We start from the raw sequence: 12,890 nt of genomic DNA, 5'->3' as shown, positions 1-12,890 counted from the left end.
CCAGTAAACCATATTGAGAGTAATAAATTGTGCATTTTATTTGAATCCTAATAACTCAGCAGTCCTGCAGATCATCTTTGGCTGAGCTTATGGCAAGGACATCCTTAGACCTGGAGCTGGATCTCCAGGCATCCAGAACTAGACAGAGACAGCTGAATGAGGAGATATGTGTTTTGAGAGAGTTGAGACAGCGTCTGGAAGATGCCCAGCTCAGAGGGCAGACAGATCTACCCCACTGGGTCCTTCGGGATGAGCGATTCCGAAACTTGTTGAAGGAAGCAGAAAGGCAGGTATGGTACCATGATATAAACACTCAATGTGTTCAGAAATTTCTGATTACAAAATGTCTTGATCGTGACAAGATGTCTATAGAGCTGTTTTTTACAGAAACAGTGAGTTTCTTCCCTTGAAGTTTGCACAATAAAAACTATTGCATTGATTGTTACCAAACTCTATTTATTTGAGGACAGGTTTTTAGAGAATGGCACGATTTGCCAGTGGCACTTTTGGTTTTGTTTTGGGTTTTATTTATTTATTGTTGTTGTTCATTTGTTTTGGTTTAGGTATTTGTTATTGGAACTTTAATAATTGTCTTTCTTTTGATCTTTGGAAGAAATTTTGCTTATTTGATTTTTTTTACAAGTATTTGGAATGTCCCTAAGTATGTGATTTTTTTTTTTTCCTGTTCTTGGAGAAAGAAGTTGTAGACAAAGGTGGGAAAACTGCACAACAAATAAGATTGTCATTGGATTATCTGAGACAAAGACTAAATTTATCGTAAGATCTTGTTTGACAGTTCTGTGTGCAGTAAATTTTGTTAATTTAATACATATCTGTCTGGAGAGCATTAAGAAATGAAGCACCTCAGTCTTTTGCATTTATAATTCTTAGATGATCTGCAATGTACTTGCATGGTTTCACTGTGGTGAGTGGGAAAAAAATCCATTATTTTAATGTGGGTATTCTTGTGTTTTATATATTTACATGTCCATTTTAAGCATTATGTTTCTTGTTTTCAGACCAGACAGACCAAATTTGAACATCACCAAGAGCAAGCAGCTGAAAAAATGCTAAAGAAAGCATCAAAAGAAATATACCAGTTGCGTGGGCAAAATCAGAAGGAGCCTATTCAGGTGCAGACTTTTAGGTAAGTGATAATGCATACTGAAATAGCATAGGAACAGTTAATTAGAGACATTAAAGCTTTCTGAAACATTTAGCTTAAATTCTGTGTGTCTTGTGATAGCCAGTCTTGTATCTGGATTTGCACAGAAGTTCCTTTTGAATTCTTTGTACTGCAAAGAGCCAAAGCTAAGGTAAAATTGCAGTGTTACAATTCTAATACACGTAAAATTAAAAAATTTAAAAAAGCTTCAAATGTAAACAAAGCTTAGATGATTCTTCCAACTTAGTCTAGTCGCTATTAAGTTCAAATGATTTGTCAGTTCTTCAATACAAGCCTATGCACATAGTCTGTTTAATGTAATACATATATGTCATTAGTAACACACTTTCCCTAAAAATTACCCAGTAATATTCCAGCTTTATCTCAAGAAGCCTTTTCTTTGGACTCTGTTTTCAGTGTTGCAATTTTTTTTGTTCTCCCTTCTTTTTGTAGACATTATTGCAAAATGTACAAGAGTGTATTTTGCTTGGCAGGACTTGTCCTGCGAAGCCTTTTTACAGTCAGCTATGACTGGTGTTCAGTGAGTTGTATAAAGCTTCCACCTAGATTTTAAAAAAATAGTGATTGTGTTCGACAGAATGCTGTCAAAAGTATATGGTGAGGTTTAGTATTTAAGTTTGCTGTACTCAAATAAACCACCAGTTCAGTACATAAGTAACAAATACTAACCACTAACCAGAGTAAAGAAATCATGTTCTTGCGAGGAGGAGGGGAAACGTAGTTTGATTTATTTCCTTTTTCTCTTGTTTTGATCACAGAGAGAAGATAGCTTTTTTTACAAGACCAAGGATTAACATACCTCCTCTGCCAGCTGATGATGTATGACCTGTTGCATTGTAAACATGAAGTATTTATCGCTTTTATTTTAATGAAGTTCCTAGATTAGCCAAGTTTCTTTAAAAAAAAAATTGTGCAAAAGCTAATATACACGTTTTGTAAAAAATAAAAAAAAGTAAAAAAAATTAAACATAAACAAAAACATATATATAAATATATATACATATATATTTTATAATAGCGACTGCAACAAGGCTTGGTTTTTCCTTGTTGTGAAACTGACATCTCTGAAGACAACTTATTTTATAAAAGATCGACTATCCTGTTAAGAGCGTGTACAGTTTTTATGCTGTTTTATTTGACTTAAAAGGCTGGAAGACAGAAACAAAGTGAGTTCAGGCAAATTCACTGTAGTGTAATTTATTTATAGTGCCTTTTTTCCTTGAAGGAAAATACCTACTTTAAGATGTATTTTAAGACTGAAATTTTGTTCCTCAGTATTTGTCATACAGTAGAATGGAATCATTGAGCTGGTTTTGTTTCTGATACCTGAAATGAAAATACTATGTTTCTAAAATTGTCACTTTTTTCAGCTTTATTATCTGTAGCTTATTATGTACATTGTATCCTTTAGCACTGTCTGTGTTATAGCAAAATATTATCACCTGCAGTGTGTTTAACACTGATTAGAAGTGATGTTAAACATTGCAGAATTCATTTGCATGTTCTTACTGTGCACTAATAGATTGTTTTCATTTCAGTTGTGTCTAAAGTATCTTTATATTCTTAACTAGATCCTCAGTATAAACGGGGGAAGGAAAAGGGTGACAAGTCTTTGCATTTTAATAAAAAGGGAGTTAAAAGAGCAGTGTGAGTGAGCTTTATGGAAAGACTGCTAATGGAATATTACAGTAATTTCTAGAGTTTTAAAGATTCTGATCTGATTCAGGAAAGCATGTGTGTTCTGACTTGGGGAAGCAGCTGCTTTAAGTAAGGGTGCTTAAACACATGTTCATCCTAAAGGATGTGCTTTGCGGTTACTGCATGCGAGTTCTGTTGAACAGTGAAACTTTCCACGAGGAAGTTGTATAATTCTGGAAGGTACAGCTCACTTGATTGCTAGCTGAACCAGCTAAAATCTGGTTAGAAATAATTTTACTTGTGATCATTCGTTTTAATGAAAGACTGTCACCCTAAATTCCCGAGAATGCCAGTTTTGTGTCCTTGCATCCTGCAAGTATGTAAAAATACTTCTTTACTAAGCTACTATAATAGAGTTTCTCATATTTTTCTAATTTTACATTACCTACAAAGAGAGGTGCCCAACACAAGACTGATATTGCAAATTGCTGGAATCTCCTAGAAGGAAGATAGTGTTGTCTTTTAATTAAATATCAGATTGGTTCCAGATTTTTATATGTCAGGAAATCCAAACAACAGTCAACACCTAAACAGACCTATCAGAATATTTTCAAATATTTTGTGAGTAAGTTCTCTTTGTGAATTTCTGTTACCTTGTTAAAGGTCAGGAAAACCTGGAAGTGTAATTGATTTACTTTTACTTATCCATGCTGAGGCAAAAAGTAATGGGAAAAAAAGATTGTAAACCTAAATCATTAATTAATGAGGTTGATTAACACAGACATTTAATCTTAAGGTAGTATTCCCTGTTTCCTAATATGGCCTATGATCATTACAGGCATCAAGTGTTGCGATCATATATATGTGAAATTAAAGTATATTTAGCATTTATCATGCTAAATCATTTATCATCCCGAAACCTGTTTTTGCCACTAAGTTTTGGTGGGTGTATATTTGGTTTCTTGGGCACAACTAGACGTATTCAGAAACTATGCAGATAAAAACCAAATCGTGTAAGAAATTTGCAGTGTTTGTGTAAGAGTCTAGGGACAGCAAGCTTTTCAGTGCTCATTACTTGAAAAGACCAGTTAGTCAGAATTTCGCTTCTCATTTTCAGCTGAGGCCGTCACATAGTAGCGTTTATCCAAATGTATCATGCAGTGACACCAGAAGTACTTGCTGTGCCCTAAGAACAGACAACACCATGTTCCTGGGAGGCTGGTCAGGTACTGGAAGGGGTTGCCCAGAGAGGCAGAGCACTCTGTCCCATAGGGTGGATGAAGACCTGAGTGGACATAGCCCGGAGGTGCCGGGTTGCATTAGGCCTGCTTTGAGCAGGGCTTGGGGTGGGGACCTTTTTTCTACAGTAAATTCTTCTGTGACTGTATAACAAAGGAGCAATGTCTGGTGGCCTCTCTGCCAGGGGGTTCAGTTGGTGTTTTTAAATTGTGACTGCTGTGAGATGTCATCAGTGTATCTTGTGGGTCTGTGATTCTGACTGCTGTAATGAGTTCTGTCTTGATGTGGTAATGAGCTATCATATTCAGTATTCATCTCTCTTGTTTTTGTCACAGTTCTGTATGATTGTGTCATTTTTGTATTATTTGAAAGTATTTCTTCTACAAAATAAAATAATTTGCCATAAACAGAAATAGAGTCTTGTTATATATCAGAGACATTTTTTGAATGTTTTATATTTGCTATGTTCCTGGTGCTTTCATTAAAAAATTGTATTTTGAATAATACTGTCATTTAAGTGAATGTAATGAATTTTCAAATAAAAACAAGAGAAGAAATCTGAGAAACTGGAGATCCTAGAGAGGTTATACTGAAGACCTGAAAGGGATGCAGAGTGTAAGGAATGGCAGGTATGTTCTTCCAAGAGCTTATCAATCATGATAAGAGGACAACTGTATCAGCAGCTCATAGTTGAATATTCCCAGAATTCTTGGGTAGCTCCACTTAAAACACATTGAATTGCCTTTTTTCATAGCAAAGATTTGTACTTTGTAGATTTGTATTGAAAACATGTTGACATTATTAGTTCTGTAATTATGACTAATTCCAAGGTGGAAACCACTCAAAAGAATACTGGGTAACTTTTTTAGGCAGGAGTTCATTGCTGCTTTCACGAAGGAAACATTAAACCTCCATAAGTACAGAAAGGCCATTTCTCAGTTTCCCTCTGCAACCCTAAGCTGCAAGAGCACAGGCAAAATCATGGACATGTCACAGGCATGGACATGTGACCCCTGTCTCCATCCAGTATTTGCAAGGCGCAAAGGGTATGACAGAGTTTAGGTTATTTTTAAACAGTCTGCTAGAAATAGTCATTTGGAATACCAACTGTCTCTGTCTCACTGCCATCAGGATCAACAACAAAAGCTATAATGGGTATGTCACTTTGGATTTTCTGTGATGAGAATGAAGTATTATTGGTATTTCTTGCTGCAGTTCTTGTAAGCACTTAAAGGTAAGTGCAGAATAAAAAGATTTATTTTTTATTTTTTAGGAATTAGATGAACTATGTATTTTGTTTTCAGTGGATGTAAAACTGAAGTTTGAATTTTAGGGAAGAGGACCCTTCACAGCTGGTTTTGACTCTAATCTCCTATATAACTATAGAGTTGCACATCTTTGAGAGGAAGAAGCATTCACAGAGAGACTTGAGAAACTGCAGGATAGCAAAAGCAAGAACTGTCTTTTCTAAAACATCATGTGAAGTGTATTTTCTTTATTCTGATATCACACAATTGACTGAGTACCACTGGAAGAAAATACAAGGAGTAAAGCTGATTTAGTTTTGGAATTTGTAAATGTCTGTTAAATCATTTGCTTGCACTTTGGAAAATCACCATATTCTTGGATTTAAAAGCTTTTTAGGAGCTAGTTCTGGTTTCTTCTGATTCTGAAAAATCCCTTAAAATTGAGCATACATTATCTAGGTTATAGAATTATATTTTCTATAGAAAATTAGGTATTCTGTCCCTTGTTTGCAGTTTGACCATCCAGCTAAAAATGTACTTTCAGTAGGAGACTTAATGAGTTCAGCTGTGGTAATAGACAAGGAAAAAACAGGAAATAAATTTAGGAAAGTCTGTCCAGAAAAAAAATCGGGAGATTGAGAGCTTTACGCTCTTTTGGTAAGTGCATAAAATTACTATTCTGTGTCTGGGGCACAGTGTTTCTGTTAAAGTGTGTGTCTTTGGCACAGAAGTTCCCAGGTGTAGATGTTTGACAAATGCTGCTTGCTGTTTTCCATATTTCCCTCTCATAAACCGATTAAAGAAAATTGCAGTTACATTATCAAGAAAATGATTTTCAAGTGCTCAGTGTTAAACTTCCTCCTCAGAATTCAGTTGGCCTATTAGTACTGATTTTAATGGGCACAAAGAACAGACACTGGTAGGAAGCTGGGATTTCTATCACTTTTCCACTTTTCACTGACATGGTTTTGAAGGCCTGGGGCTGTTACTGATCTATGAGTGGTAGAGGACTATGATCTGCAGTGCTGTATGTGAAGGGCATAATCAAATCTCTTCTCTAAAGGCATGCTCCTTGCTCCAGAAAGGTGTGGGAACTTCAGATGTAGCAAGCTAATTGTTCACATTTCACAATAAAATCCAGCATGTGGCTTTTGCTTTGGAAGTCCCAGTCAGAAATAAGGAGTACAGGAACTTTCTTCAGCTCACAGACAAAAGTTGGAAAGAGCCATGTGGCCATTCACAACAAAAAAGGTTTTGTACACCCAATATCAGCTGGCTTACTTTGCTGGCTGGGCTGCTTGCACGGCACATCCATAAATTACTGCTCAAACACACTGGGACAAAAAGGTCTTCCAGAACTGCATTCCTTCACCTTTGAAGTGAGTTGAAGTCACGTGTGGACCTTCAGTCACCCGTAGATATTTTCATGGGTCCCTGTGCAAGACCTCCCTCTACCTGGCTGTTGCATCTGCTTGGAAACACAAAGCATGAGCCTGGATACCCCTAAGGGTAAAACCAGTCTGTGCAATATTCCAATGCAGGTGAATGGCCTGGAATAGAACACACTGCACGTGTATAAACACGTACGTGGGCTTCACAAAACCAGTTACAACCTCTGTCTTGCAGAATATAATCCTAGTGACTTGTACAAAATTTGTGCAAATCAGAACTTTGTAGATTCTTATCTTGTAGAAATCAAATACATTGTTGAGTATGATAAAATTCTCGAACACCCCACTTACACCTCAAAAAAACCCCAAAACAACAAACCAACCAAAACCCACAAACCAAAAATACAGTTCTGAGATGTAATACTCTGTTAACTAAAACCTGATAGGCTAATTGTTGTGGGGAGGTTTTTTATATATTTTAGAATGTTGTAGCTTTTACATATTTGGGAAAACTTAAGCAGACATTTTGAAAATGAAAAGTAGACTGGCATATAGAAGAGGATCTTTCAAGCAATGACTGTTGCATTGAAGAAAAGGCAGAAGGCTGCAAGTGGAGGCATGAATGGATGGTGGGGAGAATGAAGAAGTGAAGGTGACAGGGATGAAACCTTTGAGAGAAATTTGCAAAGTATGAATATGATACAGAAGATGGAGGGAAGTCAGTCTGGATAAGCTTGATGTGGAGCGTAGGGAGAAGGAAAAATGCGAGAGATGGTGAAATTGTGGTTTGTCTCATTTCCAAGCTGCTGTGATTACATATTTCATAGAGCAGCAACCTGGGTGTTGCTGCAGAGTCAACAGGAATACTTGTTGGCTTGCACGTAGCATACTCACCATGCTTTTTCCTCGTGGAAACGTGAATGTTTTTGCTGTTGCAGAAAAAAAAATGCACAGAACAATTAGCTCGGGCTAGGGAGGGGAAAAAAGCAGCACACGTTCTAATGGTGACTGAATAGGTAGGGCAGGGTAAAGAGGCTTGCAGTTTAATCCTGCAGGATTGCAAGCTGGTCCGTCTGCCTCTGATCAGATATCCTATAGACGGAGGATGCAGTCACATGATTGTTACCGCTTCCTCCCCATGACATCACTGCTGTTGCAGCCATACCACCCCAGAAAGGATGCTATTAAAATCTTTGGGATTGGGCTAAATGATGTTGCATTGCAGGTAAGCAACATAATTCTTCGGAAAAATGATTTGCTGGTTGCTCTCGTGCTAGTGTCCTAGAGCTCCAGCTCTGTCGGGCAGAGTTTCTGCTGGAAAATAAAGCGGCACAGTTTCTCTGCGGGCAGAGCGTTTGCAGGTGCAGAGGCTGCCTGCTGGCTCTGTGCTGATCTCCCGGCTGACATCTCCAGTAGAAATGCTGCCAGATGGAGCTTTATAGCTGAAGAAGGCCCTTTGTTCCCTGTATTTTCTGATGGCTCCTTCGGGTGTCTGCAGAATTCTGTATTTACGTGAGCAGCCACCATTTAGTCGTGTAAAGAGAGAGCAGCAGTAGTGTTTTCTTCATTCCCTGCTTTTTTTTTTTTTCCTGGATGCCTAAAGGAAGTTGTTGGTTTTTTTACAAATAGATGTATCTAAGCTTATAAAGGAATGAGGATTAACTTGCTTGAGGGGCTAAGAAGTGTATTTGGGGAAAGAGGCTTTTCCTTTATTGTTAATTTTTGCTAATGTGGTTTCAGAGTACCTAGTTCGGCAGGTTTCCTGCATAATTTGCTGTACTGTAAGGTAGATTTTTCCTTGTTGTCCAATAGAAACATGAGAAATCCTTTCCCAAAAGGAACACAGGAGATGACAAGCAGATTTTTACTTCTTTGCAAAATGCCAGTCACCAAATGGCTGAAAAATCCATGCTACACTGTGGTTTTGGAATTTATATTTGTGGAAGCAAAGTCCAGGGTCTGTTTTCCTGGTGTGGATGTGTAATTGTGTGCTCTGTTCAAATACCTGAATATATATCTGCAAAGGAAAAAATGGTGACTCTTCTGTGTTTTTTTTTTCTGTATAGCTTTTTAAAAATATTTAAGGGGTTTAAAATTTTTAAACTTCTAAAAATTCATTCTAATGCAAATGTTACAATCTGAGAAACTAAGTTAATTTTTGAGCTTCTACCAGTCAGAAAAGAAAATTATAATTTTTTTTAACAATTCTGATAAATAATTCTGTGCCTTTGCCAGAGAACAGAGGATGACTCAGCCACAGCTTCACCAGGCAGAGAGTCAGGTGACTTTTCACTCCCAATCTGCAGGAAGTTTTCTTATTCTTCAAAATCCTGTTCTTTGTTCAAATAAATTTTTCCCACTATTGGAAAAATCTGAAAATTTGGCAGGCCTAGAATCTCTTTGTGCTCACCCGTACATTCAGGGGGGAGATTTTTGCTCTCCCATGCTGAAGTAGGTTGTACATCCTAGTGAAAGATGAATTCTGGTTTCCAGTGATCAGATATGCAGTAGTGTCAGGATCAGAAAATAAGGCAGGGCCAGGGGGAGAAAGTAGATAATGAATTATTGAAATGAAGTAGGAAAGGACAAGGGTTGTTCCAAACAGAAATGAAAACTGAATTTCAATTTTATATTTTCTCCAACCTCTCCTGGTTTTTCAAGATTGAGCCTCTAAAGCGATAGAAGTGCAAACCTGTTGCTGCATGGTTTGCATTGGTGCCTGTGCTGGGTTTCTCCTCGATTCCCTCTGGAGCCAAGGCTGGCTCAATTCCCTCCAGCACTGGCTGTGGGTGGAGCTGTGCTCTTGCTCACCAGGCACATTTGAGGCTTGGCTCTTTGCCTATGTGAACAGCACAGCAGGGCTGCCACCCTTGGGTCCTCCAAGTGTGATGGGTTTCCTCCTGCTCTAGATCATGTCTGAATGCCCTATGGAAATATGTTCCAGGCAGTGGTTCTCCTGATCTCCCAATTTGAGTCAGACATCCTTTGTGGAACAAGAGAAGGCACCAACCTTCTATGTATGCTGGGTCAACTGTAAGGACTTAAGTCCTTTCAGAATTACTTAGTATAAAAGGGTGACCCTGGAGACATCCCCAGCTGGAAGGTGCTGTCCCTGGCAGCACCAGGATGCTATGCTGGGGCTCCAACATGTGGCTGTGAGTGCTCAGCCCCTGTGCACATTGGGGCCTGCCTTGTAAAGATTGTACCTTTTTCAAAGGTAGTGGTGGTGGCTTTTAAGCAGGGCCCAGAGGAGAAGAAGGAGATGGGGAGCATTTGCCCTGAGGTTGAGTCCTTCCTATCTGCCTGGAGCAACTGGGCTCTCTGGAGTGCTGTAACCTCCAGGGCCTGGGAGCTGCTTCCTCATGAAGTTGTTGTTTGTTGGCCTGGAGGGGAAAGTGAGCAGGATCATGACTGTAGCCCAGTGCTAGTGCAGGGGGAAGGGAGGGCTCCTGACCTCCATCTCACCCATGGCTCAGGGCCATCTCATGTCTTAGTGGTCAGTGTTGTGTTGCAGGAGCCTCTCAGGTTTGAACAGCTCTTAGCTCAGCATGGTGCACAGTCCTCCAACAGCGGCGTAGTGCCTGTAGGTACCAGTCCTTTTCCAGTTTGCTTTTGCCATCACACTGCACCTTGCTGGGTACCCAGGAGGGGGTTGCGTGTTAATTTTTCCATTTAGTGAAATGGGATCAGGTTGTAGAGTAGGTGTCTAATTCATTTTTGTGTACGTATGTGCATACATACACACCAGATGTTGGGTTTTCTCAGCTTGCTTCATCTCTAGTCCAGCAGAACCAAAAAAAAATCACACACCATTGTTAATGCCGAAAGAGAACTCTGGCAGGATTACGGTAGGCTGTTATTCCTAAAACACTTCTTACATTTTGCTCTTAAGCATCACCTCAAGGAAAAGGTTTCCCCATCTTGCAGAAATGGGAGCTTCCTCTCAGCGGGATGAAGTAACTTGTCTGTAGCTGTGCAGCCCATCAGCATCAAACACAGCAGTGAAAAACAGTGCCCTGCAAACAGGAAAACATTACCCTCCATCTGTGTGTCAGTGACTCACTGCCTCCACTCAAATCATGAGAAGTGACATGTTAGAACAGTTTAATGGTTTTCTAATGCAGGTTTATCAGCTTTATTTCACACTGAAGGCTTAAAAAGGTTTTTAGTGAGAGGTGTGTTTAATGCCATTGAACACCCATTTAAGGAGAGAGCTGTTTAGGAGTAACTACACACCTGGGCATTTCCCTTCTGACTGCAACTCTATTCTTTCTGAGTGTATTTGCCTTTTTTACTCTTTTTTCCGCCATAGTCTTACAATTTTCTGAATGAAGAGGCAAAGAGCAGCACTGGAAACCCAAATCTGATGGTGCAAAGTTCAGCTGTGTGTGGCATGAGGAGGAAAACTGGGTAGCACCCATGACCCTACAGCTATGGCTTTAGAGCTCTGTGGCAGTAAAACCAGTTGGTTCAGAAGGGAAATTCCCCTCTTTTTGTGAGGCAGAGGACTTGAGGGAAACCAAGAATAGAAACCATACATGCTGCTACACTGTTAGCCTGATTTCCAGTCTGTCCTGTCTCCTGAATTTTAGTTTCTTGCCCCAGATGCTGAAGGCTTTCAGAGTTTTCCTAATCAAATCTTGTTTCCTTCAAGAACTAAGGATGTGGGGGGTTGATACAGCCTGCGGAGCTCATCTGCCCAAGCTGCTGGGTTGTTAGCAGAGGGGGGTCTTGTAATAGACATTTTTCAAATCAGTTTGAAAACTGCAGATGGATGTTCCAGAGTCAGCATTGCTTCCCTCCTGCTTTTTCCACAGCCCTAACATCTGCACTAACAAGTAAATTTATTGGAGGGACCTTTAAGACTCGCTGGAAAGAGAGATGTGAGTTTAACATTTTTTTAATATGTAGCCAACTTTGGCAAAAGTTCCACTTGAAGCTGGTAGGAAAGTGCTGGGATTTTTTTTCCCCTTCTCTTTCTGACATAACTCAGCAGCTGCACTAATTTTGCTCAGACTTTCCAAGAAAACTCAAATGGGGAGCAGGCACATGATATTCCATATCAGAAAGAATTGGTTTCTAAAAGGAGAGTCATCATGGGAAGGAGCAGGAAGCAGGATGCTGGGGTGAGGTTTGCCCCTCAGAGGAAGAGAATGCTTCTCAGTAGGAGAAAAGGAGTAGAGGGAATCAGGCTGTCATGGAAGGGTGGGGAAGCCCTGACAGTTGGTTATCAGCTCCTGAGGTGTACTGGTGCACTCCAAGTCCCCTCATGCCTCCCTTTGCCTGTGCTCCTGGACAGCACTGTTGTCTTCTCTGTGTTCACTCTGTAAGCTTGTGTCGTGGCTGAGGAGTGGCTGAAGGCTGTGATTTGTTCTGGAGGAGTCTTTTGGGCCTCAGTTTTCTACCATTTATCTCAAATGTTCCCTCCTACCTTCCCCTTCTCTCCCAGGTCCTCTCCCTTGTGATCTGGTGCCCTGTGTTTTTTGAGCTCTTCTGTGGCTTCATGATTTTTTCTGTAGAGGTTACGCAGGGTAAAGCTGCACATCAAAGATGTGACTGTGTTTGGCTTGCCCAGACTATCATAGCAGGAAACTGCCTAATATGTGGTGGTGGGGCCATACAGTAAAATGTTGCAATATTTTACAGTACTGTTTCCCATACTACAGCCTGCCTGTGCTAGTGTGGTGGGAGTCTGAGGGTTTGCAGGGCTATTTACTTGTATATGGAGGTGGTGAAATTAGTCCTTGAATTGTAGGAAAGGCATTTTAATACCCATTTTCCCCTCTGTATTTTCCCAATTTAACTATTTGTTGCTTTTTATGTGCCATATTATGCTTCCAAAAAAGTCTGTAAGTGGGTTCAGCGTTTTCTGATTATTTTCAGGAGTATGAACTAGATTTCTCTGATTCAAGATTTTAACATCTTTTTAAAACTCCATCATTAAGATACAAGGTCAACAGCTCAATTGGTTTGTTCAGTCTGAAGCTTCTAAGTTGAACAGTCTTAAATTGCCTGTAGATATTTTTTGTCCTGTAGAAAATTACTCATTTAACTTTCTGGGGATTCAGCCTACTTGCTTTGCTGAAGACATCTTCCTTGTAAAATCACCCAACAGCATCTTACTTCTTGTTTCATAACTGTTTATCTGCCTCCTATATCCTGTGCAATGTTGTGTTGATGTTTCTAGAT

The 12,890-nt window shown here is 39.5% G+C and overlaps 2 protein-coding genes across 6 annotated transcripts in view; both read left to right on the top strand.

Moving 5' to 3' along the window:
- WWC3 (WWC family member 3) overlaps positions 1 to 4,471 on the top strand; it is a 98,319-nt gene extending 93,848 nt beyond the window's left edge. For 3 of the 4 annotated variants that reach the window (XM_018084245.2, XM_025896225.2, XM_025896224.2), the window contains 3 exons: positions 60 to 290; positions 1,020 to 1,147; positions 1,945 to 4,471. In XM_018084245.2, coding sequence (XP_017939734.1) covers positions 60 to 290; positions 1,020 to 1,147; positions 1,945 to 2,011 — 426 coding nt within the window. In that variant the 3' untranslated portion in view covers positions 2,012 to 4,471. The remainder of the gene's footprint in view (positions 1 to 59; positions 291 to 1,019; positions 1,148 to 1,944) is intronic. The other variant, XM_018084244.2, reaches the window with a different exon arrangement.
- Positions 4,472 to 5,174: 703 nt separating this feature from the next.
- Positions 5,175 to 12,890, top strand: part of CLCN4 (chloride voltage-gated channel 4) — a 42,304-nt gene continuing 34,588 nt past the window's right edge. Inside the window, exon 1 of one of the 2 annotated variants that reach the window (XM_025896229.1) lies at positions 5,175 to 5,297. The gene's annotated coding sequence lies outside the window, so the exon portion shown is untranslated. Of the gene's footprint in view, positions 5,298 to 7,828; positions 7,927 to 12,890 lie in introns of those variants that run through there. The other variant, XM_008926809.4, reaches the window with a different exon arrangement.

Source organism: Manacus vitellinus, unplaced genomic scaffold, assembly GCF_001715985.3.
Source record: "Manacus vitellinus isolate BGI_N305 unplaced genomic scaffold, ASM171598v3 scaffold_7_pilon, whole genome shotgun sequence".
In the NCBI taxonomy this organism is placed as follows: Eukaryota; Metazoa; Chordata; class Aves; order Passeriformes; family Pipridae; genus Manacus; species Manacus vitellinus.
This window is presented reverse-complemented; position numbering and strand designations above follow the sequence as displayed.